Source organism: Taeniopygia guttata, chromosome 5 (genome assembly GCF_048771995.1).
Source record: "Taeniopygia guttata chromosome 5, bTaeGut7.mat, whole genome shotgun sequence".
Classification (NCBI taxonomy): Eukaryota; Metazoa; Chordata; class Aves; order Passeriformes; family Estrildidae; genus Taeniopygia; species Taeniopygia guttata.
Window position 1 is genome coordinate 14,194,214 of NC_133030.1, and position 27,626 is coordinate 14,221,839.

Sequence of the window (27,626 nt, forward strand, 5' to 3'; positions counted from 1 at the left end):
TTCAAGAAGTCCCAGATTCCAGGATGTGAGGCAGCTTAGGGAAGTCACCTAGATGAGTGGGTTTGCTTTGGTTTGTGTAACAGAGTCTCTCTGGGCTTGGTAGTGACAAATCATGGGACAGTAAAAAATGCATATTGATCCTTTGGTAAATATTCCCTTTCTTTGGAAAATGGACATCTTTCCTCATTAGTACATGTAGGACATTTCTTCATTTAATCTGTTATTTAAAGGGGAAATGCTTTAGGTTTTAATGGAACTGACTCACTATCATGAAGCTTTCAGCATCATTAACAGGAACAATAACTTCATGTACTTGTGTCAGAGTTAAGTCTTATTTCTTCTGAATCTTCTTTCTGAATGAAGTAATCTGATGTTCTTTTAATAAAATGACAGCATTTCTGATTTGAATCTTATTTCTTCTGGGAAGGAAAATAATAGGGTTTATGTCAAGGATTAATTTGTTACAGTGTTCTACATAGATTTCCCAATTGTTGTAAGAGTTAAAAATCAGAATCCCTTGAATTGATCTAGAGGAAGACATTTCTTTGTAAGAACCAGAAGAGTAACCCAGTTGTCTCCTTTTCCAGTTTTCAGTTTTAATGGTGGCCAATCCAAAGCTTTTGGAAATAGTATAGGATTACAATAGATTCCCAGAGCCCTTGTGACACAATTGTTTGATTATGTCAAGCTGAAACTGAGCATCTCATCTATTATAGAAAGAACAGTAGCATTCTGCTGCTGAAAAACTTATTAATATATTGGATTTTTTTCTTCTTTTTGTCTTTCCCAGCCTTCAGCACCCCTAAGCTTTCCAAACAGTACAGAAATGGAATTATCTCCGGCAAGGTTATCCAGCTCGGCCGACCCAGAGGTGAAAGGTGCAGCTGCTGTGACACTTGGCCTGTCCCCAGATGCCCTCTGTGAGTGTGACACTGCAGCAGAGCCCCTGCCCAGCTACAGCCTGGCTCTGGGCAGGGCTCCCAGCGACCCGAGCCCAGGGGCTCCTGCTGGCCTCACACCAGGTGATGCACTCCAGGGAGGCACTAAATGCAAGGTAGGGATGCCTCAAACCCCTCTGCTGAGAGGAAATCCACTTCCATTTACAGCACGTTATTGTTGGTCAATTAGTCAGAATACTGTTTCAATTAAAGTTTTCCTTATCTGGGTTTTCAAGACTGATTAGAAATTATATTCTTAACGTGAAAAGAAGGAAAACTGATAATAGAATTCTGCATTTCTTTCTCCTCCTCCCCCTGCAGCTGGAAAATGAAGACTTCAGTGCTGTGGATTGTCTTCTAGAAAACAGCTTGGCTACTGCTGGGCAAGAGGTAGTTAATGAATTAACTCTTTCTATGCAAAAAGTGATGGAAGAACCTATTAATCTTTCAATCAAAAAGTCTCAGCATTGCACTTCTCCTTCTGAACTGCTCAGCAACACTTCTTTCCTGCCTGTGAATACCAGAATGACACAACCTAGAAGCAAAGAAGGTACCAGGCTTTTAATTATTTCCTTTAGGTTTTGGATTTTTTTTTCTTTCATAGCCCTGTGCATTGCAAGCATGGTAAAGCAGTATGCTTATTAATATACTTACATGTAAATGTGCTTTTCCAGCAAGCTTCAAATGTTATCAGAGTACTTAATCCAATGGAAAAGTGTGTTTGATCTTATTTGTGGAGGAAAAACATGGACATGATATGCTTTGAATTTGTAACATCCCTCATCTGTGAACCAGAAAAGAGTGTGACTGTGTGAAGTACCTGGAGTATTAGTTCTCTTAGAAGCACTCCTGTTAATGAGACCTGCAGTTATGACTATTGAAGAGCTGGTTTGAAGAGTCCAAATTCAATTAAAAAAACCTACATTACTTCCAAAATGTAATGTGCCTTCTGCTAAGTCCTTCACATCACTAGCATACCAAATTTTTGTTAACACATTGCACAGCATGTGCCTTTGCTTGGCTCTGCCTGCTGTGGAATATTCCCTTCAGCCAAGGCCTATTTCTTCAGCCCTAATGGAGAATTAGGCTTTACTTAACTCTTTTCATGGGCAAATTGCCAACATCGTTGTGCTACACTCCAAAGCCTCATTCCTGCAGACTCTGAAAGTCAATGGGACTATTCATGCAAGCAAGGGATTGCAGGATCAAGCTGTTATCCCATGACTTATGCCAATATTTGGCTGCATTTCTCTATAAAAGATGAACTCATATTTCTCTCTCTGTGCTGTATTTTCATTCAGAGAATTCTAATTAGTACAAAGGAGGCCTAGCCCAGTGAACCAAGGAAATGTATTTGTCTTCTCTTCGATGTCCTGTGCCAAACTGTAGCAATTACGCTACAATCATTTGTGTGAGTTGTAAGATTCAGGAGCACCTCTAAAAAGCTGAAGTGTCTTGGGGAGGAGCAGCAATGTGGTATCTGGTGTGGATTGTGTGACACCACACACAGAGGCAGCCCCAGCCTTCAGACTCTCGCTGTCAGTAGTGGATGCTACAAATTTGCTGGGTATAAAATGCAGGACCTGCTGTGCAGGAGGGTGTTCCACCTTGAGTGTTGAATTCAGTGCTGCCCCCTTTTCACGAGGAAGGATCAGGAGTGAGCAATTCCTGTCCTGTCAGTGTTTAGGGGTGTGCAGTGAGGGGAGACCTGAGGAGGTACACTCACCAGTGCACCATAAAATATGAATTCTGCTGCAAAGGCAATGTTAAGTGCTGGTGGCTCTTGGTAGGACTTGCTGGCTCCAGCAGTGCTGTGCTGCCAAGCCTCATTCCTTCTGGTATATGTCTCCAGTGACTCATCCTTTTCTAAAAGCAAACCTAAACATTTCAGCTTAATTTAAAACAACATAATTCTTATCCCAGGCACACAGGATGTGGTAAAAATTGTACCAAGTGTGATCATTTCCCTCTTAGAGCCATTTTCTTTCTTATAACTTGCATAAACACCCTTCCCTCTTCTTCTCTTTCCTAGACTAAACAAATCTGATGGTTTCAGTCTCTCTTCATGGGTCAGGGCTTTGATTTTTTTCAAAACCATCTCATTCTTCTGTGCTATTTTGGGTTCTCTGCAATTAAGGAGAGTTGCCCACAGCCAAATGCAGTGCTCAGCTGAGGCCTCTGGGATGCCATGCAGAATCAGGGTATCAGCTCCTTGTGTTTTACATTCTTTGCTGCTGGTAATACCCTGCAGGATGGCATTCCTCTCTCCTGCAGCAGCGGCATTAGGTGATTGATTATGTAGAGAACAGCTCACTTTAACCCTTAGCTCCTTCCAAGGGCATTTTCCTAGCCAGTTGTTTTCCTTTGGGATTACATTCATCTGACCCTTCATGAGCACAGTTATCTCAATTCTGTCCTACTGATTTAGGAGATTTTTTTCTCTGATGCACTAAGGTCTGTTTTTAGCTGGAAACATTCTTCATGGTGCAGCCCCTCTATTTTGGTGTTTCCAACGAATTTTACAGGCACTATTGTTTGATGGGTCCAGTGGCTGATGGAAATGTTGGTTAATGTAGGAAGCCAGCACCACTGGAGCATCCTCTGCTTTGACAGTGTGCAGCAAGAGCTGCTCCTTCAGCTCAGTGTGCAGTCTCCCTTTAATAATTCTGTCCATGACGGGGCTACCCACCCTTCACCTGAGCACCAATCAAATGTGAATAATGCCTTAGGTGTGATGTGAAATGCACCTTTCCTTGTTAGTCTTCATTTTATTGTTCCTTGTGGCTGGAAACACCACAATGCCTTAGAGGCACATTGCTTTCAAGCCATGGCTGAGGTACTGTTAACCTGAGCTAAATTTTCTTTTAACAATCATATTTTCCTGCCACTCTCTTATCTCGAGATGACCACGATACTGTGTTTGCTTCTTGTTTGTATTGGCTATGTTAAACTAATTCCTAGTAAAAGAAGGTGAGATTGAGATTTTTCAGTGGACTTGTATTTCTGAGGACATACACTGAGACATTTGTCTCTATCCTATCCCATCTCCCTAGAACTGTGTTATTACATATGTTTAGTGTCAGTCAAAACTACAGCCATATGCTGATACAGCTACATAAAGTTACAGCTAAATGCTTAAATAGCAGATAGTTTTGAATCCATTTGTTTAAATGTTCCAGACACTGGAGGAAAGAAAGAAATTACAGTGTAACTTTTGTCCCGTGGTGGCAGATGGGACACCCAATTTAATTCCTGTTTACAAGTAACTGGAGTTATCCAGAAGCTTCTTAGCATGGAGCTGTAGACCACAAAGATTTCCTGAGCCCTGGGGGTTCAGACTTCATTGGGTGTGTTTTTCTCAAGTGAAGGCTGTATTTGAGGATTACTTATGTTGTTCCATGTATATGGATGTGTGTGATATGGCTGTGTACATATCTAATTCCCAGGTAAAGAAACCATTTCCACAAAATATTTCATATATGCTTCTCATATTTAGAGCAGAAGCCGTGGATAAAAGTAAAAAGGAAAGACAAAGGCTCTGCACCAGAACAGAAAATAGCATGCACATTTTCTATATGTATAGATGAAATTATTCCATATTTCACTTATGATATCATATTAAACACCAGTCAGAAGTACATGAATATTGAAGTACTTTCTACCCTAATCTGCCTGTGATATTATAAATATTTTATTCATTTTCTTATCTTCTGTTCCAGATTCCAATAACTGTGAAAAGGAACATTTTGAAATGGATATGAAAAGCAATCAGAATGTCAGGTAGCAGAGTCTTTTTTTATACAAAAGCACTGGCTGTGAGATTTTATGCATGTATTTAGAAAATTTGTCATACTTAATGATGATGGAGAACTTAAAAATAATTCTAGATTCCTTATAGGTATTAGTTCTGAAAGTTGTAAAGTGCTCTCCAACTTGAAAACAGCAATGGAAAAGAAGTGGTGGACTAATGCATTTGTGTAATTTTCCAGAATGAATAAACACTTGCAAACTTATCTCACTTGAACAATTAGAAAGTGTTAAGCCCCAATGAAAGATATAATGGGAACAGGATTAACATTACCTCAACAATTTTATAAAATTTGACTTTCAGCCACTGTTGTGATAATATGGTAAAGTTGAAGCCAGCCACACTGAAAAGTATAAAATACGACTTTAATTGTGGTAATTAAAAATATACAGAGCAGGGCAAAGAGTTAGCATAGGAGTTAGTAATGTATTTACACATCTGAGTAATTTAAAGTGATTGCATTCACATTTCTTAAAGAATTGTTTTGTGTAAAAAATCAAGAATTTCAGCGTTTGGCTGTCACAATCACAAAGGAAAAGGAACACAAACAATGGTGCATGAAGCCGAGTAGGGAGGAGAATTTTGTGGAATGTGGATGAATTTATCACCTGTCCTTTTGGCTCTAGAGCTGCCCCAAAGGAGCAAAAGATCCCCTATGTGCGGCTGGAACGTCTGAAGATATCTGCCTCGGAAGTGGGGGAGCTGCCGGTGTTTAAGCTCCAGCCACAGGACAACGGGCAGGAGGGGAATTTCCTCCTGGTAATTGAGTGTGGGACACAGTCCTCGAGCATGTCTATAAAGGTGAATGGGATTTTCTTGAGGATTTACCTTTCTTCTGCCCTTTATTCCACTGGTTTGTAGGCACAGTTTCTGGAATATTGTACAGCAAAATGTCTGCTGATTTGTTTGACCTTCTGGTATTTCTGTGATGGGTTGTGGTAAAGACAGCTTTGAGCTTGCTGTGGAGCTCCCTGCATCTTCCATTTTGGATAAGTTTGTAGTGTTTCACATACTAAGGAACCACTTGACTCACCTGTCTGGTTACAAATACAGGATGAATAGCTTAAAACTGGCCTGAATATGTATTTGGGTGGTAGGAACTGATGCCAGAAATCACGGTGTAATTGATTTTTAAAAGCTTTGTATGCTATTACTTCTTGAGTCTTGAGTGTGAACTTCTTTCCACAGAAGGAAACAGGCATTTCTGGTGGGAAAAAGACCTATACTTTTTTAATATTTTGTTTTTTTTGGGGGGATGGTGGGGGGCTTGAGCTGTTTACCATAAAATATGCAAGTGAGATTGCAAAATATCCTACTTCTATCACCTGTGGTGTAGAATTTGCCCAGCTCTGACAGTGCTACTACACTGTGCTATGTGGAGGAAATGACCTGACCAAGGTCAGCCAGTGGCAAATGCTAAAAGCGTGGCTCTCCTGAACTCCCTTAGAGTTCACTGCAGCAAAGCACTTGGAAGCAGTTGTTGAGAAATTGTTGTTAGTTGTATTTTCCAAGTACAAGAAGTACTTGGTTATCTTCAGATTACCAATGATGCTTTATGGTGATGTGTGAAAACGATGATTGTGTGATCTTGGATTTTTCTTTCTTCAAGATAAATAAAGATAGTCCAGCTGAAGGACAGAAGTCCAAAGAGGAGAACTCAGAGGACAGGAGGTTTTTCATCTCTCAGGCTGCAGGACAGACACAATCTCCATCTGTTGATCAGAAGCTCAGCAACGGCATCGCCACCATGAAAAAATCCCCAGTTACTCAGGAAGTCAGCCCAATTGAAAATGAGGATTTCTGTGCTGTGTGTCTTAATGGAGGAGAACTGTTGTGCTGTGATCACTGCCCCAAGGTCTTCCATCTCTCCTGCCATGTTCCAGCCCTGCTCAGCTTTCCAGTGTGAGTATGGATGACTTTTCACTGCTGTGCTGTTCCTGCTCATTGCCTGGGGGCAGAAGATATCCTCAGGCACTGATGTTTCAGGCTTATGCAAGGGCTGCATCTCTCACTTGCTTTTTTCTGATACTTTTTCTGTCTTACATGTGAGGAGCTAGATGAATTATGTAAAATAACTGTTTCCTGTCACTGTGCCCTTTCTACAGTAAATTGGCCAGTACAGCAAAGGAGGTGGCAGATCTGAACTTTACAAACTCTCCTGTGACTCACTGGAGAGAAATAAAAACCTAACTCTCATGTAGCATCTGGAGTGTAGACATCAGCTCTATTTGGCAGAATGGAGACTAGCACAAGGGAAGGGCAATCAATGACTTTTTATTCAGTTTGTTAGCAAATTTTATGGGAAATGTAGGATTATCAGGGCTTTTGTGGAAATATTTCAGTCACTGTTTTCCCTAAGATATGTTCTCTTGCAACTTGTCACAGATGGATTGTATGCAATGGACCAGAAATAGATACACATCCACATACCAAACTTAAAAGTGAGGCAGAATAATGTGCATTACTGTGGTATGCAATTCTAAATTTGTTATAAATCATTACTAAGCGGAACCAAAATCTACTTCATTTGAGCCAAGCTCAAATCATTGTCTCAGCTGAGAAAAATATATTGTAAGGTATTAATTTTGAGATTCTGGTTTCTCCTCTCTGTTCAAAAACCAGGACTTTTCATCTCTTGGCTTTTCATTCTTTTCTCTAGTAATGGAGTTATTATTACCTTCTAGTTTTAAAGCAGTGCAAAAACCAAATTTTCCTGTTAGAATAAACTTTACAGGCAAAGTTAAACTGTAATGAAGTAAATTAATTCCCTTAACTAAAGTTCTGTATTCATAATTATTGAATATATCTTCATCTGTAGCTATTCAGACACTGATGTTGTAGAAGTTGCATCACTGCCTTCACTAAATCCTTCAAGACGTTTCTGAAAATGTATCTACTAGCATGAACACACATGCCCTTGCAGGATTATATCTATTTGATCTGGGGACCTGTGTATTATCACACCTTTTCTGATAATGTGGATTTCTTAAATAAATATGTCAATTATTGTATGAATTGATAATAAATATCTCAGTTATCAAAAGGCTCTGGGTTTGTCTTATGAACCAGTTGCTGCCTCTTTTTCCTTGGTGGTTTTTTTTTCAAAGCAGCACTTGAATCAGTGCAGATGCATACACTGCTGTAGATTATTCCAAACACAGTTTTGTAATTTTCTTGAGCCTTGAATAGAATCTGAAATGATGATACTTCTAACTGGATTCAAATCCAAACAAGAATATCTAGTGTAATGGGCTTCAGATTGCCTGCTATAATAATGCTAGTTAAGAATGAGGCTTTCCAAATAGTGATTTCCAAGATTTGCTTTTTGACAAGGTTTTGGAAAAATAATTCCCCACGAGTTTTTTGGTTTCTTGTTTTGCAGGGGAGAATGGGTGTGCTCACTTTGCCGTAACCCAGTGAAGCCAGAGGTGGAATATGACTGTGAAAACACACGCTACAGCCAGAGCTACAGTGCACAATATGGCCTTGGGGACTGCGACCAGAAGGTGGGAATAATTATATATTGCACTATTTTCTCAGCATGAGGCTTTGCTTTTTCATGACACAGATGATGGTTTTCACTTGGCTGCCACTCAAATGTTACATGCAGTCATAAATGCAACAAAAGCATTGTTATTTGGTTAGATATAATTTTGTATGTTATTTTGTCTTCTTTCTAGATATTGCTGTTCAATTAAAAAATGTTATAGAAAGATGAAGCAGGCAGATGTGGAATTCTTTTCTACTTTGAACAGGGAAATCACACTCAAGAGCAGAGCTTCCATGAGTCAGTTTTGCCTTGTTTGTGACACTGAATCTTTCTCCTTTAAAACTTGGCATTTTCTCAGACATCTACTTGGGCCAGTGCAGTGACATTTTTGTGATGAAGACACTTTTTGGCTTTCAGCTGGACTGAAATCATCATACAGTCTTCATATGTCCCATTGCTTCCCTTGAAGCTCCTCTAGGCTCTTAACTCTGCCTAGAGGAAAGCTTATCATTTTCCATATTTATTACTGGTTTTCTCTACCAAATCTTCCATTAAATAAGCACCTTTTCTTAAAGTCCATAATATTTGGAAGGCTCACATTCAAAACAGATGTTGTGTGTATATTGGTGACAACTGGACAGAGAGGAGGAGTCCACACTACTGAGTGCAGATGCTGAGCTGGCCCTGGTTCTACTGGATTGGTACAACTGGGCAAAAATTATTGGGATTTGGGTCTTGAATAGTGAAGACCTGTTTAGAAAATTGAGTTTATTCAAAATTCCATTGTTTGTGAGAAAATATGGCTTATAATGTTTATGTAGTGCATTTTTTTCCTTAACGAATGAGCCAAACACTGGTATAAGTGCTTTACAAGTTAATGGTGATTAAAGGGAATAGTTTTCATACAGTACTACCAACTTACATTGGTTTGCATGAATGGATATGAGCAGTGGGAAACATTGCACATTTAACTCTTTCCACATTGTTGCTGTCATTCTTTCAGTTGAGAGCCAAAGAATAGATCTGGAGCACGCAAAGTAAATAATGATAGTGATTAATTCTCAAGAATTTCCAGCAAACTATTTCTTTTCTTGCATTTCTTGACTAACCTTATTTTCCAAGTTATAACAATGCTATGAGGCAAACCCTCCCCTTGACTAGAGTGTAGTGTGGCATTTTGCATCAGAAATGAATTTGAGAATTCTCTTTTTGTTAGTGTGATTGATTAACTAAGGGCAAGAATGAAAGTCACTTGTTTTGAATTAAAATGTATTACAATTTTGGCTTCCACAGAAGTGTGAAAAGCTGGTGCTCTCCCTGTTCTGCAGCAGTATGAGCCTCCCATTCCATGAACCCGTCAGTCCCCTGGTAAGTAGTGCACATACAGGGATCAGAGAGCATTCAGAGAACCTCACAAACTTGTCCTTTGTCTTGAAAGATATTCATGAGGGTTTTTTTCTGAACAATATTGCTTCCTAGGGAAGGGTGGGTGTTTGCCTCTTCCAAGTGCCTTGAAGGCAGAGGCCAGAGGCAGGAAAATGTTTGGCCAGTGCTCAGGTCATGTCTGAGTGCCAATTTAAGAAACTGGTAGAATGGCAAAGGTGTATGAGGGGTTCCAGTGATCAAAAGAGCTGACTTGCCATGTACATGGAGAATCTTGTACTGTCATAAGAGAGGTCTGCTCTAGAAGTAACCCTGAACTCCCTCTTTCCTTGTGCTGTGCACAGAGGGTAAATGTGGCTGTGTGCAGGGGAAGATGTAGAGATATCTGCTTCATCCATCTACTCCACAACTAATTAATTTTCAATATTAACTGTCTGCTTTAAGAAAGATGGAGACTTACAGTATTGTAACAGTAGAGCACCATATGCTGAAAGTTGAAGAGGGGAAAAATCAAGGTTTTATGTGAAGGAGTAGTTCAAATAATGATATAAAACCCATTACACCTAATGAATCCTGCAATGGACTTATGGAACAAATTACCTAACAAGTAGGTTTAGACCCAGAAAGATTAAAGGAGTGGGATATCCTGGTAGCTGACGCCCATTGAAAAAGGCTTTAGTTGGACTTCGTTAAAAGAGTGCACAGTATCTTTTTTTGAGTCACTCTTCATGGACTACTTCTCACATTATCACTTAAAGTATCACAGCAAATTCTTATTGTAATTGCTTGGGGAAAATGTCAGCTAGTTATCATATTATAAAATATAATGCATATATCTTGTATACATAATATACAATATATATTATTGATCGTAACATTTGGGTTATAGTTATCTGGGGATAAACTTTACAAGGTGCAAGCAGCAGAGTAGTCACTGAAGTGTGTTATTTTTAGGATCAATCTTGCAAACAAGTATGTTTTAATAAAATGAAAAAGCACCCAGGAAGATGTGCAAGTGTAGGAACTTAAAGATTAGAGCTCTCTACCCTGATGCAAGGACTCCTCTGCAATGACTTCTGTCCAAAACTGCATAGAAGTCACTGGAGAGGAAATTTTTTAATTAAAAATGTCACATACCTGCCTTATATTCTTATTGCAGGCTCGGCATTATTATCAGATCATCAAAAGGCCAATGGATTTGTCCACCATACGAAGGAAACTGCAAAAAAAGGACAAATCCCACTACTCTGCACCTGAGGAACTTGTGACTGACGTGCGTCTCATGTTTTGGAACTGTGCAAAGTTCAATTATGTATGTTTCTAAAATGCAGGGGTGGGGGGAGACAAAGCAGGCGTTGGTTCTTTCAGTGGCTGTCGCACTGATGCAACTACTGGTTCCATGGAAGTCAGATGTAGGATTGAAATAAACAGGAGTATTAATCAGTTTTTATTATTTGGAAATTGTTAGGGTTTTTTTTTAATTACAGAAATGAAGTTTATATTAAATTATATAAATATCTGAGAATTTGAGATACATATGGATCTAAAATTAAAGAGGGGCATCTTCACAGACAACTCTATGGAATGTTGCTGTGTTTGCTGTGAGAAGCCAGTCACAGCCAGCAAAATAGCTAGGGAAAATAAAATACGTAGAAATTCCTAAGCAGTGATGACTGCTGTTCTTTCTAGTTCACTGCACATCTTTACTTCTTAGAGGTGCGCAAATGTGTGCCTTAACAGCAGCATCTGGTTTTTACTTACACTGGAAATGCAGAGGGACCAATGGGCTGTAGAAAGTGTGCAGAGACTAATGGAGATGTAGCAGACAGAGCCAAGGAGAGATGTGGGGGTGGGGTAGTTATTTGGGTTTGATCCTGGGTGATTTCTGTGTGTGGTAGCACTAAATGGTTATTCATTCCCTGACAGCCGGATTCCGAGGTTGCTGAGGCTGGACGATGCCTGGATGAGTTCTTTGAGGACAAACTGAGAGAAATCTATCCAGACAGGCATTTCCCTTCAATGCAACAGGATGATTCTGATTCTGAAGACGTGGAGAGCCACAACAGCCAAGTGCCATCCCAGGATTTCCAGTGGCCATCGTACGGGCAGGAGTGCGTGCAGCCCAAAAGGAAGCGGCGCCACGCTGTAAGATTGCAAAAGCAAAAGCATTTGGTTGCTAAGTGGCCTCCCTGTTAACTCTGTCTACAGCTACTGATGGGAAGTTTTGGCAGGGCTGTCTGGGAAAATCGTCAAGCTTCTATCACGGATGTGTGATCAGTTCTACAATGTTATGTTACGGTCCCTTGAGTGGAATAAAGTGTCAGATGTCTATAAATGTGTGAGCAGGAGCAAATGAAGCCTCTTGGGCTGTGCAGTTATCTTCCTAGCAGAAAGCTCTGTCAAGGTTTGTAAAAAGATTAAGCCCTTTAGCTATTCATTGTTTGTTTCCTTTGTACACAGGAAAGTGAAAAAACTAAAAGAGTGATGTTTCAGCCCGCTAACAGCCTTCCTCAGGTATGACCTCCTCAAGATACGAGATTTGAGGAATCCAGCAGCATGACTGGCAGAGTAAAGGTGTGTGGGAGGAAAGCAAAGCACTCGGGCTGTTTATTGAAACTCTCCTATTCTGCTGACCATATGCCTTACTTCTAGATCTTGTGGATATACAACAGATCCAAAATGTTTAAATCTGTCAATATCCCATCTGTTAAATCACATATATGTTTTGCAGTGTTTACACTGAAGTACTAATGTCTTGGTCATAGGTAATGATTAATAATAATAAAAATAGCATACTAATAATACCTCATACTGCTGTACTATGTTTCATAATTGTTCAATGTGACATCTCTATTTTATAGAGCACAGGTAACCGTGTAATAATCTTGCAACCTCAGTGTGAATGTTGGCCATGCTTTGTGACAAATACAACGTGTAGCCATTAAAGCTGTAATCCTGTTGTCTCATTCAATGATTTTTCTGGGAGCTTGGCTGCTCCGAAGCCTCTGAGATAATGTGATTATCTGATTAGCTGTTTCTTTTGAAGCACAGAGTTTTCATTAAATCAGGAAAGAGCAAGTGCTAGTAGTGCTGATACAAGGGCTCTGTGAGAGCTGGTTCTCAGAGCATACTGGGTGCTCTGTCTGCAAGGCATCATTCTTCTGGAATCTAATTCATGCTTGGTAAAGCAGTGTAGGATTTCGTAGCTCTCAAAGGCAGAATTTTTATATAACCAAGGCAGTTGTTTTCCTATAAAGTAGATATTGGAATTCAGCAAATTAACTATGGAGCGAATTACATGGTTCTAGAACTGCCTGTAAAATAATGTCATTTATTTCTGATTTTCTTTTTGCTTATTACCTGTAGTTGTGATTACCAGCAATACTAGAAGACGATGATAATGCTGTATATGTAGAAGCTCAAACAGAAAGGCTAAGATATATTTTTTTGCTAAATTTTACAATGTATAGTCAGAACACAACCAAGAGCATATTTAGAGTTCACTTGAACAAAGGTGTATGTCACTGTAAAGTCTGAAGGGTGGGATATGGGTAACAGGACCACACCTGAGCAAATGGTGAAAGTTTGCAAGCTGCTTCCACCCCTTCTAGCAGCAGGTAAGCCACATCTCTGCATGGCCAGTGCTTTCCTCATGTGTGTGAGGGGCATCTTCCTCCTTAGAGCTCTGCCCAGCATCCAGGCTGGACCCTAGCTCTGACACAGGAGGTTGTTGCAGACCTCAAACACAATTAAAGTTCATTTTAATTAGGTTCCTGTAAATAAAGATCATAGTTTATATGGGCTATTTTGTCTGGTAACCATGTATGTTATTTTAGATAACACTTTAAAGGTTTATATATTAAATAATAAGACGTGAATGTTATATTCGACCATGTGTGACTTACTGTTTGCCCTTAACTTGGTAGTGTGCTAATCATTCCCTTTCTTTGGAGAAATGAAATTCTGGATATTAGAAACTGACTGGCAAACTGTGAAATGAAGGGATAGACTTTACATTTTTCTAAATGTGCATTCATATATGCTTGCGTTCTGTCAAATTCCTCAAAAAAAGTGAGAGTCTTGGCACAGGACAATGAGTGCAGGTTTCTCACCGAGTTAATCACCCTTATCTGTGCTACAGGTATCACATTTCCTCAGATCCTCCGTCAAAGAACTATCTTTTACCATTACTAATGCAAAAACCGGTATGCTTTTTAGAGGTCATCTAGGGGCAGTGGTAGAAATGTGAGAGATTAGTGATTGCTTCCTCTTTTCCTGGAAGAGCAGAGTCAACAAGAGCCTCCTTCTCTTTCTTAAAGGCTGTAAGGTTATTAACTGTACCATTAGTTTTGGATAACACTTGTTTAAATAAAATTTATCTGGGATGTATTATGCTTTTATTAAAAATAGAAATTTTCCAGCTTGTCGTCATAAATAAAACACCTTTTTGGGTGTGTTTGGCAGGACTGAATGACCTGAGCAATCTTTAGGCTAGCTTAGAATCTGATTAATACTCTAAGACTAGTAACTATTAAAAAAAAAAAAACCTCATAAATTTCATGTTATGTTGGTAAGCAGAAGAAAAACTGAAGAACTATGTATGACTTCATATATTTTCAAAAACGAATCCATGGGTCAGCAAATTCACAATACAGTGCAGGTTATAAGAACAATATATTTTTCCTACATGTAATGGGTTACAAGTATAAAGGGAAAATCCTTTCTGTGTTTAAACAGTTGGAAAAAAGATTAGTTGCAGTTACATAATAGGTCTGTCAAGGAAGAAATGACAGCTACAGATTTGGCTTTCATTTTCCCCCTAGACAATTTCAAAGACCTGCTTGTTCCAGTATTGTGACAGGAGAATGGCATCACAGTTACTACAAACAGGTGTTTAACCATGCACATTAACCAATGACTGCATGTTTGTATGTGTAATGTGTGTTGCTGAACAATAAAACATGTGAAATGTCTTTCTGCACATCAATCTGAAAGTTTTGCTCTCAGTACATCTGCTTTCAATTCATCTATGGATTGTATAATATAATTTAACAATCATTAGCTATTATCATTTCATATCATTCGCTATTATCAGCTCCTATCATAATGAGCAAGTTGCTGATAACTTCTGGTAGCGAAACAGAGCAGTTATGAAAGCAGCTATGCTAACACAGGAGACAGCTTGCTGTTTGTGCTAATATTTTCAATAGCAAGTAGATATTTTGCCTTTTTGTTTTTCAGTTGCTCTAAGTTACTGAGAAACAAACATGACAAGAACAAGTAGCAAAAAATGTTTGTTGTTTAAATGTCTGTACACATAAAATGCCAGGAAACATGCTACTTATTAGTGAGAGGAAAAGCATATTGTAATGTATTAATTTGGAGGAATCAGAATCTAAAACTGAAAATGCCAAAAATTGGAATAGTTTACCAAAAAAAAGAGAAAAATCCTCTATTGGCAAAAAGCAGACATTGCAAGTGTTTTATTATTATTATTGGTTCCTCTGTTTGGTTTATAGGAACAGAATCAACTTTCTGACATGGGGACCTATTGGCTTGAGGGGTAAGGAATCCTTCTCTCAGGGTTACATCTGTGCTTATCTTCAGACATAATTAGGAGATAATTTATAATCAGAAGTAACTTTTTTATTGTATAAATAGGAAAGTGTAGAAATTCTTCTGGGCATGCAATTCCTTCAGGTGTTAAATACAGGCAATAAAATCTATTATAGATAAAAAGCTAAATATCAGCTGAGTTTATCTGATTTTGTTTAGCTATCAAATGAGATAATCTGGGGGATATAAAGATAGGCAGTAGTCATTGGCTGAGGAGGATTCACACCTTTTGAAGCAGTATTTGTAGACCAGGAGCAAGAAGAAAGAGAAGTGAGCATTTTTTTAAAGAAATGCTACCCCACTGGCTGTTCCTGTCTCTTAGTTTGTGGAAGTACATTTTACTGTGTAGTTATGTGTTCTTATGAGAGCATTTAGTAAACTGGTAGCATTTAGACTGATGAGACTTTTGTAGAAATTTACATTAGGATATGTAAAAGTAGAAAGACAGTATTTGGATGGCTTTTTTTGGGAAAAGTGTTTGCTATGGTGGGAATATTGCTGTGGAGATGAGAAATTGCAATGTTCAAATTTGTTGTCACATATCCAGGTCCAGTTGTTCTCTTCTCATTCTAAGTATCTGAAAAGAGGTCCTTGAAAGATAATTTTCAGTTTTTCATTTTTCTGTTCAGGGTGGAATTTGTAACAGATTCCCTGTAAATTTTTAAATCAGAGTTAATGTTTGGATGGTACCTTTAAAATGATGGGATTTGTACATTGCAGAATTAGCTCGTTGCCAAGTCCTGTGCTGACTGCCTGCACCAGGATGAGCATTTCTCCTGACTGAATGAACAAACACAGCACCCTAACAGGGTTGCAGATGTTGAACTCTGTTCACAGAAACTCATGGAACTTAATCTGGTTTTATACTGGGCCTAGCAAATACCAATGTTTAGAGATCATTAAAAAACATCAGAATTGTGATCTCTTCAGATAATGACACAAAAACAGACTGTTGTGCCAAAATATTTTATGCAGTTATTCCTGGATTGTATGGTAATTTATAAGTTAGTGTTCATTCTGTATATAATTGCATTTTTTCTATTTACTACACTTTTAATGTTTCTTGCAATAGCATTAAAACAGGCCTAGATTAAGTCAAGGAAATAGTTTATGCACATGTCTATACCACACTGTGTAGCCTGTGGTGCTCAGTGCAACACTTGTGAATTTACAGCCCACTGGGCCAAGCTAAACAGTCCTTTCTTGTGACACAACAGCAAATGGAAAACACCCTTAGTTTCTAATACTGACAGTATTAATAGAATAGGATGATCACTATGGAACAAGTGGACTGTGCAATGCTCTGTATATCACAGAAATTAACCCAAAACTTTATAGGATATTTTATTCTATGGTATAGATAAAGGAACAATATAGAGCTTAGATAAAGTGAAAACCAATTCAAAATTAATCTTTAAATCCTACCCAAACTCTGTCCTGCATCTTGCACATAATTTTGAATACCTCAGGCATCTGCAGTGCAGTCTATTATTAACATATACAGGTGGGCTTTGGCTTATGAAAAATAACATTAAAGAATTCAGTGCTTTAAGCAAACACTGGACACCCCTCTGTTTCTTTTTCCCTGTGGCCTCTGAGAGCTTTAGAAACACTGGTTAACTGGCTTTCATCCATGTTTGTGATGTACTTATAAATATTTCCCACTTATAACTGTGGAAAACAGCATGACAAGCTAATGGAATGAGTGAGCAGCAGAGATGGAAATTGAATACAGCCCTCAGACCTGGTATCAGGATTATCATGGAGCAGTGTTAAATGAAACTATTGTGAGACATCTCAGGTTTGGGATACTAAAACCTTTAATTATGGAAGAGGGGATTTGGCTCTGACAGCATGCTGCAAATGATGCTTGAGCTTAGCACCTCCAGTCCTGGAGCAGTGTCAGGAATCACACAGAGCTTGTTTTACCTACAGGGCAGTTCTGTTCAGTGAGGGGGAATGGGGCAGTGCTCAGGCCACTGCTGCAAACTCACCAGTGCCTTACAGCTCCAGAGCAGCTGCAGTGGCCTGGGCAATGCAGATACTGCAGCTGTAACCTCTGGCTGAGCCAGGTTATCTCAGGGGTGATACAAACAGCATGGATTTTCTCCAGAGAATGAACCACATAAAGGCTCCCCAGAAGTAATATCCCATACCATTCAAGAAAGCAGAAAGTCTTAATCATTATTTTTTATTTTTTTTTTTTTTTTAATACCACAAAAATCTCTGTGCTCTTAATGGGGGAGAGCCTGCTGGACAAGGAGATCACAACAATGACCTTTTGAGGTGACAGTCTCACTTCCTAGCTCTTGCATCATGTTCGGAGCTCTTCCCAGTGTGCTGTGCTGTGTTGCATCATGCCAGCCCGAGCCTGGTGCCATGGGGCTGGGAATCCCTGGGGGCAGGGAGAGACAGCAGGCTCTGGACACATGCTGGAGAGGTGGGAACACCCTGGAGACATTCAGCCCCTCAGCTGGGAAAAGTGCAGCACCACCCTTCATCTGCTGCCTAGATGACTCATATAGTGAAAGGATATTAAATGGAATGGGAATATGCAATTTCTTCCTTTCACTGGTCCTAATTAGGGCATACTGTAAGTATATGAGTATATTTATAGCCACAGAACTCAACCTTTTACTCTGTGAGAAACCTACATAATTAGCTTGATTCTGTGTTTATTGGCTTTTACTGCTTCCAAATAATGCAGAATTTACAAATAAATTTACATTGGTTGCCTCACCTCTTCCCAGATGTCAGTACTATAGTGCCCTTTTATTTTGAGTCAAGTTCTCCATTATTAATTCAGCAGTTTGTAATTAAATGATTAACTAATCAAATTTTTTCCTCCTGAGTACCTGTGCAAATGCATTGAAGACTGATTGATTTAATGGGGTCACTCAGAGATAAATTGAGCCTTAACAATATGAAGTGGGAGAAACAAAGAGGAAGAGGCTCTCTGAGAAGGGAGTAGGAGGACTTGTGACTTTTAGCCTTGTTGATGCTTTCTTACAGTTCCAGCGGGGAGAAAAAAAAATGGTTCTGGAGCTAGAGATCCAAAAATTACACGGAAATTTGTGTTATTACTTTACCTGTCAAAGCTGAGATTCAGATTTTAAAATGTGTATGATAGCATTAGCTGTTTTTTCCCCATTTTTTTTACACTGTCTCATCATATGGGAAGAAAATGAGAATTCTTTTAATGGAATTGAAGGTGAATAAACACCAATGGTGATGCTGGGGATGGGGTGGGGCGGGGGGGTGAGGGATAGCACTGCAGTCCCTTTGCTGTTTTTTCAGAGAAGTTAAGTTCTGTGTATAACTTTCTTCACTGATTTGAGCAAAGGTGTTTCTGCAGCTCTTATAAAAAGACGAAATTCTTACACAGATGTAAATGGGTGAGAGATGGAGATGTTTTTTTATTTTTCTCACAGTTATGTTTTGCAATTGAATGGGTATTTTCTCAGGTTCCTGGGAAGCATTTGGGTGCTGCTCACTGCCAGAGGTGATGGTACAACCTGAATGGGTCAGTAAACTTTAATGATGCAGCAAAGTTCAGCTTTTCCTAATATTTCCTGTGCAACAACGCAGCCTCTGGGAACAGGAGAGTCGCTGGCCCGGGGTAAGCAGGTGGAGGTTCGGTGCTGGGCTGGCTGCAGGGCATCAGCGGTGCCTTGTTCCAAATCAAGGCAGCTGGCTCCCTCTGCTGCTTTCAGCACGCTCTGAGCTGTTTTCAGCAAGGAGAATTTGCCTCCTCCAAGTCCTGTGGGTTCCTGTATTATTGCACCTTCTGTTTTAATACGGTGTCCTTCCACGGGAGGTAGGTACAGGGCTGTGTGTTCCCCCTTAGCTTAAAATCTGTGCAGACGTTTACAAAGATTAATAGGTGTATTTATAAACGAGAATCAAGCTGTAATGTGGCAGCTGAGTGTAAGCATTTTAGGTAAGACCTCCATAAAACCATAATTACACCCATCTGTTTCCCGTAAGTACCCGGTAGAAAACAGTTAGCACTTATATATCTCTTGATAGCTCTCTCTCAATCTGGTGTTATGGGGAAAGAGGGAAGTTAATTTCTCCCTTTATTTTCTTTCTAGAAAAAGATAGTGCTTAAATTCAAATTTGTGAGAAAAGCAAGCTGAAAGTGTTTGTCAAAGGAGGTTGATTTGTAGATGGAGAGTGTCAAAGCAACAGTTTTTCTCAAGTCTCTCTAACCCTTATGCACCAATTATGGAAAAGACAGAACAGGCACATTTCTAATAAAGTTGTGGTCATATAAATAGATATTAACAATAAAAACCCCTCATAGTATTTCTTAAAAATATGAGGGGTTTCATCAAAACTTTTGGATATGCAAAGTGCTTGGCATATAGCTGTGAACTGAATTCTCATTGGGAAGATGCACAAAGGAGCCTTGCCCTTAAGCCCTGGCTGTCTTGTGATTAGTTGACCAGATTAGCCTCACCTGAGGTAAACTGGTGAACACTTCAGTGGAAGAGGGGTGTGAAAGGCCAATTTTCACTGTGTCACGGCTGAGAAGCTGACTCTGAAACAGATACATTTTATATAGCAAAAAAAAAAAAGAGGAAATAAATTATTTGTGACATTATTAGGAAGGGGAAAAAATAGACTACAAGAAGTTGTCTGCTTGTGGGATTTTACTACTTGTTGATAACCATTTTGAGGACATTGAAGTTAGGATATTTGATATGGCACACTTTAAAATATGGTCACTTACAAGAATTTGCAGATCTGGGTACAACCACATTCCCTAAAGGTAAGCTCCTCGTTCCTTTTGAAATGTACCTGAGCGCTTGGAAGTCGCTGAGGGCTCTCAAGGACTTTTGAGCTCATTTGAAGGAACTCGAGACCTCCCACAGCCAAACCACCCCGGGACACTCCAGCTGGAGCGGGATGAACATGGGGACCGGGTGGTGCTGTAGCTCCGCGGGGGATGATGTGACCCAGCGGCAGCTCCCCAGGGACGGTCCCGCCAGCCTGGCAATGCCCGGGCCAGGATCCCTTCGTCTGGGCAGGGTCCCTCATCCCGAGGGTGTCCCAGGCCAGGCTCCCCTCATCCCGAGCGTGTCCCGGGCAGGCTCCCCTCATCCCGAGCGTGTCCCAGGCCAGGCTCCCCTCATCCCGAGCGTGTCCCGGGCAGGCTCCCTTCATCCCCCTCATTCCGAGCGTGTCCCGGGCAGGCTCCCCTCATCCCGAGCGTGTCCCGGGCAGGCTCCCTTCATCCCCCTCATTCCGAGCGTGTCCCGGGCAGGCTCCCCTCATCCCGAGCGTTTCCCGGGCAGGCTCCCCTCATCCCGGCTGCCCCTCTCCCCTCCCCGGCCGATCCCGCGGCGCCAGCAGATGGAGCTCCAGGATGCCGATTGCTGAAGGGATGACTGGATGTCCGTGAAATCGCTGTGGAAGGGGCAGGCGACACCTCGGTGCTTTCCTGTGGTGCCGCCGTTCGCTCTTTGCTGCGCCAATGAACTTGCACTGAGAAATGAATACGAGCGCTTCTCACGGTCTGAGAAGTCAGGTTGACTAAAAAACCCAACCAAACAAACAACTTCGTTAAGCATTTTGTAGGATGATAGATGATTTGGTTTGGGAGGGACCTTAAAGATGACCGAGTTTCCATGCCCCTACCAGGTGTAGGGACACCTTCCACCAGACCAGGCTGCTCAGGGCCCCATCCAACCTGGCCTTGAAAAGGAAAGGATGGGGCACCCACAGCTTCTCAGGCAACCTGTGCTAGTGCCTCACCACCCTCAGAGGTAAGAATTTCTTCCCGATATCCAATCTAAACCTAGTCTCAGTTTAAAATCATTCCCCTTGTCCTGCCACTACATGCTCATGTAACCAGTTCTTCTCTTGTAGCTCCCTTCAGGTACGAGTAGGCCACAGCTGGAGCAACCCTGGGGCTTCCTCTCCTCCAGGCTGAACAAACCCAACTCTCTCAGCCTTTCGAGACATGCTCCATCCTTCAGATAAATTTGGTGGCCTCCTCTGGACTTGCTCCAACGAGTCCATGTCCTTGCTGTGCTGGGGACTCCGGAGCTGGGTGCAGCAGTGCAGGGGGGTCTCACCAGAACAGAGGGGCAGATTCCCCCTCCCTCACCTGCTGCCCACAGTGCTGTGGATGCTGCCCAGAATAGGGCTGGGTTTCTGGGCTGAGAGCTCACTCTGCTGGGTCATGTCTGGTCTTTCATCCATCGTTTATTGCTGGGTGTCTCTGCCCAAACCATGCTTTCAAATTTCACCTGCTGCCAGTGACGCTGCGGCTCTTAATGCCAAATTATCACTGTCAGGGCAATTAAAGATACTGGCACTTATTAAGCCTATTCTGCATATTGTGTCTATTGAAGTAAAAGCTTCTGTGCATCCATATTTAGGCTCTTACCAGAATTACACTACTGTATGATAAAAACCATAATTTTCCATCTCAGGGAACCTGTTTCCTCGGGTGTTGCTGGGGCAGGGTGGCTGGTGGCACTTTATTTTCTGTGTATTTCATGCCAGACCTATCCAAAATAGAAATAACTCTCTTTAGGCCTAATGGAGAGAACAGGTGTGCTCACACATCACAGGATAAATATTTAGATAAATAGCAAGGATATATAAAGCCTTATCTAAAGCTTTCCCATGGACTTTCTGTTAGTATACACTTATGCTGGATTCTGTTCAAAGCACAGCTAAGTAGCACAGAGCAGTCAGAGCTTTCTAAATTTCCCTTTCAGATAAAGAAGTTTAGATGTCACATGTCAAACGTAATCTGACCTCAAGGGTTTCAGCCTAATCTTTAACAGGCATTTCTCACCCTTAAGAAAATGCCTGACTTTTGAAACAATCCCTCCTTTCAAGAACTTTGGCTTAATATTGTGGCATGAAGGTCAAGATTGTCTTGCACTGACTGACAGGAGCACAGCAGCATTCACAGTAGTTCCTTTCTTCATATGTGGCTTTTACTTGTGCTTAACATTTTGAACTAGAAAATGAAGAGAATGAGCAAGTATCATTTTGTGTGTGAGGTTTTGATGTGTTTTGTCTTTTAGCCCCATATTGTTGTTGTATTATTGTAATACTGAATTCTTATTCTCCTGATGCCCTTTAATTGACAGGACTGTTTACTTTTGTTGGTCTTGAGTTTCTGGCAAGGTACACAGAAAATTTCAGCTTGAACCTGTCAGTGGAAGGACACAGAGACAATGTAGTGTGTCTCCTCTGTGCAGGCTACCAATGGAATAAACAAAGAACGGACCTGTATGAGCCAGGTCAGCTCAACCCAGACAAAATGAAGGTGAATTACAGCACAGACAGGCTGGGAGCAACCCTCAGAAGGGCTGGAAAAGGTTATATCAGAATGGTTATAGTCTCAGGTCTGAATAGAGCTTGTAAAAGTAGCCTGTGGATTGTACATGTGCAATTGAGCCCCAGAGGCAGTTAGCCAGCAGACAGCTGTCTGGGCACAGTGGGGCAAATTCCCCTGGGAACAGCTCTGCTTGGGTGAGATTCATGTCCTTGTCATCACCCACCCTGTATGAAGTCCTTCCACTCCTGCCCCAGGTGGCTGTCAGGTGGCTGTGTGAGTTGGCTCTTGGCCTGCTTTCCTGGGGTGGGACAACATGCCAGGAGTAATGCACTTGTTTGGCAGCTGTGGATTGGAACATGAATCTGCAACGTGGGGGTCTTAGAGGAGCCCGTGTTGCTCTTGATTCACAAGCCACAGTGGTCAAACAAGCAATTTTTTTTGATGTAGCTGGCATGTTATGTGTGACCTCTTCTACTGGAAGTGGCCTTTTCTCAGAGGTACCTGAGTCACTCACTGTCACCTCAGGCTACACTTGCTGTGATGTATTTTTTTTTCTCGGACTGAAACTGAAGTAATTTAGAAAGGATGCCTGGAAGGACAGGAGAGAGATGGCTTAAGTAGTAGGGCTCTCCCCAAACTCTCAGGGATAGCAAACACTGAGGAATTGAAGTATACTTATAACATTCCTTTTTTATTTTTTTTCCTAAGTTGCCTTTTTGCCTGAAAGGAATTGCTTTTTATTAACTAAGCCCCTGCTAAAGCTCTCTTAGCATTGGTACTTGTGGTCACAATCCAGGAACAGAATTGGAGGTGCTGTGCCCGAGTCACTGTAAAATTGTAAATGGAGACTCCTCCCTGAAGCTCACTCCATGCAATGAAAAATTGAATACCTTTAAAGAAACAACAATAAAAGTGGTCAAATTTTAGTGGGAATAGTGGGAATGCCATGAAATAATATGCAAAACAGGCAAAACCCCATTTTCTCCCTAAATCCCCACAAGAGCCATTTTCCAGGTTATTCCAGGGCTGAAAAATACATCCCTGTGTATTTATGTCTCGGAATTTCATAATCTTTCTTTAGGAAAAAAAATAGTGTCCACTAAGCTGGCATACAAGGAATGCATAATAACCTACCTGGAGAAATGGATACATCTGATGCCTGAGTCCCTGAAAGCTCAGCTCCTAAATGGGTGAATATCTGACATCTAACAGTAAATTATGGCAAGGTGGCCTATCTGCTTGAATTATAGTGCTTTCAAAGTCCTGGGTAATACGGTGCTATCAAAAGTTTGGGAGAATGTCTTTAAGCCTGGCTTTTTAAACTTCTCTTCTTTAGGACTAATTCCTTCTGAAGCAAAGCTGGGGAGTCAGTGGTGGCTTTGGTTGGAGATGCCAAGTTCTTAAAAACACAGTGGGAGAGGTCACTGAGGTGAGCCAATTCCAGGCAGCATGAGCTGGAACTGAGTGCCCTGAGGTAACTGGAGGATATTGCAGCACCTTCAGATTCCTATTTCACAATGTATAATGAACAAAATAAAAGCACTTTAAAAAAATAGAACCTTTAAATTTTTTCTTTTAGTTTTTTTCTTTTTCTTTTTTTTTTTTTAACTGGAAAATCAAATCTATTTCAATCAGGTACTTCAGGCATTGGCGCCTATGAAAAAAAAAAAAAAAGATTTTTGGCATGGAAAGAATATTGGAAGATTTAGAAGAGAAAATGGATAGCTACACCATGAAGTTAGCTTCTAATGTACTGATCCCCAGAGGTGCTGCCCCTTGGGCTGGGAGCTGACTGCAGGCACAAGCGCTGATGTAATGTTTGCTGCCTCTCCAGTGGTGATTAACTTGGGGGAAATAAATGTAATTAGTTGAAGTACCTTATATGTCATGCTCCTAATGAATGTTATAATTTAAGGATAGTACTTAAATTTATTAGAAACATCTCTTTAGGAGAATTGTTTTGTTGGGTTTTTTCCTAAAATAAATTTATCTGGGTTTTAATAATTCTTATGCCAAGGATTAAGGTCTCTGTTGCGGGCAGCCCATGCAGTATCTCCTGCTGTTCCATTTTTCCCACAGAATTTTGTGAATAAACAGAACAAACATAGCACCAGGCATGGATTCACCTGCAGGATGTGTCCTGTGTGCAAGTACAGCCTTGTGCCTCCAGTCCTCATGAACCATGTGTGGATTTCCTGGATGGTTCTGCGTTTATTTGCATGTCAAAGGTGATTTATGGGTCATGATGTTTGTTTTAAATGAGTTTAAAAATAGAGAGATAATTTATCTTGCAGTTAATAAATTGTAAGTATCTAGATTTTTCTGGCTTCCTAGCTGAAGATTTTTTTATTCTCTTATATTTAACAGTCTGTCTGTTTTCATTATGAATTGAATTTGCAATAAAGTACAGGGTTTAATTTTGATAAAATTATTACTGGGTAATGTGCATGGCTAACTTTCTCTCTTTGCCCATAATAATCCAGTTTGTCCAGATATTGCAGAAGAGGTCATCTAAGAGTTGCTTGATTGAAGTGCAATATGAAATGCCACCTTTTTAAATCAAGACATAATAAATCCTTTAACTTTACTGCTACTTTTTTCCTTCTTTCCCAATAATATAGCTATGTCCTGATTATATGGAAGTACAAACATTCAGATTCCTTGATGAAATCTTCTCCGTAATTGTGATCCTATAAGGCTCTTGCATTCTTCACATAGAAGATTTGTTTTGTTTTGTATTATTCACTTAAAGATGGTTTGCAGTCAGTTTATTTTGATATTCTGAAACCAGTAAACAGTGTCCATGTCAGGGCTAAGGCACAAAGGTTAGGTGCTTAGTCTGGCTCTGTTGCATAGATGTTCTGGGGTTAAGATATTTACTTAGTGATCCAGATCTCTGATATTATTCATAAATCTTGATTTAAAAAGAGTCAGTTAATGAAAAGCAAAAAAAAAATTAATTATGTACCATTACGTCTTGCAAAAGACATGCAGTGAGAAGGTAGGATTGCATCCGAGTGTTTTCCAGCATTGAAAATGTGGCAGATGCATTGTTCCTCAAAAGTAATATGCTCTTCCTGAAATGCATTATTTACCAGAAACATGGGAATTTGGGGATTTGGGTTGGTGTGGCGGTGATTTTAATTCACCATCTGCCTCCCTAGACCCTAATAGCCTTTCATTTATTTCATATTCACTAGGGCGTAGAAAATGCTCAGGGTGTTTAAAATATTATGTGGTTTTAAAAGAACTAGATAAAAGAAATCATAACTGTTAACTATAGGGGGAATTACAGTGAAAAGTTTTTGAGTGCTTTCCAGGAGGATGCACAAGCTCAGAGTTGCCTGATCTATTTCCACCTATGTCCTTTCACAGTCTCTTTTTCTGAGCCATTTGGGAAGCTTTCTTATCTGCACATTTCTCTGTAAGGGGTAGGTGTGCCATCTGCATATTATTGTAAATTAGAGGATCCATCCATCTACTATCTTAGATGAGCATGGTTTTCCTGCAGGACTTTGTTAAATTGTGTAAATTTAATTTTCATATCCCTTCTGGAATATTGAACAAAACTAATTTTATGACTGTAGGGTTTGAAAGCAGAAGGGGCAGTAAGTTAATATAATTAATCATTGTGTCATTGCTGCAGAATAATGGACTAATTCTCTTCCTAATTTCCAGTTACTTATCATTTGAAATCTCACAGGGACAACAGCACTGTGTAGAAAGAGCAAGGAACAACCAATTAAAGTAAGTGTTTTGTTTCATCATCTTAAGCAACTGTAACAGAACTGAGGAAACTCTGGTTGTGATTTATTAGTTGCATTTTTTTGAGGTTTTTTTTTATATACAGTTAGTTATTGGCCTGAACTGCTTTATATGGAAAAAGTAATGAATTTCCCCATATTGACATATTTATGTGCATCAATTTTGCATTTTTAAAAACTAGTAAATTACACAGAATAATTAGCTTGTGTTAAAATGATCAAAACAAACCATCTAAAACTCTTTATTAAAAATTTTAGATATTTTTTATGCCAACTCTGAAAAATTAAACTCCCCTGCAATTATAAAAAATCAACAGTGATCTGCCAGCCGGTCCTTATTTGGGCCTCTTAAACAAAATACTTCTGTTTTACTTACAGGACTGTTTTGAATATTTATTTTACGGCTGATCATTTTTAATGTACCTACTACCTATCACTCATTTTGGTGTGGGACTGTGGGATGTACTAAATCTTTGCAGGGTCAGGTTTAAACTGGCACAACAAAGGTGACCACTATCTCTGATATCCCTCACTGGGAATCTGGAGGATTTTAGAGAGAATACCAAGAAGGTGAAGGAGAACAGATAGGAATGAAGCACTGGGAAATCCTGGATCAGAGATAGAGCTAAGGGAGGAGCTGGGGAGAAAAAGCGTCCCAGAAATGACGGTGTGGAGCCCATAAAGATGCAGCTGAGTGCCAGATGAGGTGATGGAAGGGCAGAGTGGGAATGGAGAAGGGAACAGGAAGTTTTGGCACATGTGAGAAAAAGCTCCATGGGATGGATAGGACAGGATGTGATTAGAAGAGGAAGATATTTTGGTAGCCTCTACCAAAGCTTGCTGTATAGAGTTCAGCATCATTTCTGGCAGCAAGCTGGAAAGCATTTAAAGGCTGAGCTTTCAACTAAAAATTCTTGTTGAGTAGAGGCCCAGTAACCCTGTCTGAAAGGTTAAACCAAAAACATTAACAAGGCAGCATTTCCCTCACTGTTTTTTATGTAAGTACAGTTAATTGAACTGAACTTGGAGGAAATGCTAACTTGAACTTTTTTATTTTCTTTCCTTGAACAGGAACTCAGCATGAGCTGTTTGTTAGTTTGAAGTTTTACTAATTTGGAACAACTTTAGTCACTGCTGAACCTAAATGAGAACCAAACTGAATAGCTAGCATATCTGATTGTCTAAGTAGATGTAAAAATTCAGGATCGGTTTGTAACAATTCTGTTTCTGCATTTTTCATTTTAATCCCACTTTTCACTTATCCTGCCCAGATTTCTTCCAGGCTCTTGCTTTGTATCAGGGGATGCTGTAGACTGTAGAA

The 27,626-nt window shown here is 40.1% G+C and overlaps 1 protein-coding gene across 5 annotated transcripts in view; it reads left to right on the forward strand.

The window, feature by feature from the left end:
- Positions 1-14,592, forward strand: part of TRIM66 (tripartite motif containing 66) — a 47,085-nt gene extending 32,493 nt beyond the window's left edge. For 3 of the 5 annotated variants that reach the window (XM_072929626.1, XM_041716498.2, XM_041716499.2), the window contains 10 exons: positions 791-1,054; positions 1,260-1,488; positions 4,658-4,718; positions 5,373-5,547; positions 6,356-6,648; positions 8,129-8,252; positions 9,530-9,604; positions 10,779-10,931; positions 11,546-11,764; positions 12,080-14,592. In XM_072929626.1, the coding sequence (XP_072785727.1) occupies positions 791-1,054; positions 1,260-1,488; positions 4,658-4,718; positions 5,373-5,547; positions 6,356-6,648; positions 8,129-8,252; positions 9,530-9,604; positions 10,779-10,931; positions 11,546-11,764; positions 12,080-12,139 (1,653 nt within the window). In that variant the 3' untranslated portion in view covers positions 12,140-14,592. Of the gene's footprint in view, positions 1-790; positions 1,055-1,259; positions 1,489-4,657; positions 4,719-5,372; positions 5,548-6,355; positions 6,649-8,128; positions 8,253-9,529; positions 9,605-10,778; positions 10,932-11,545 lie in introns of all 5 variants that reach the window. The other 2 variants (XM_072929628.1, XM_072929627.1) reach the window with 2 other exon arrangements.
- The last annotated feature ends 13,034 nt before the right edge of the window (positions 14,593-27,626 follow it).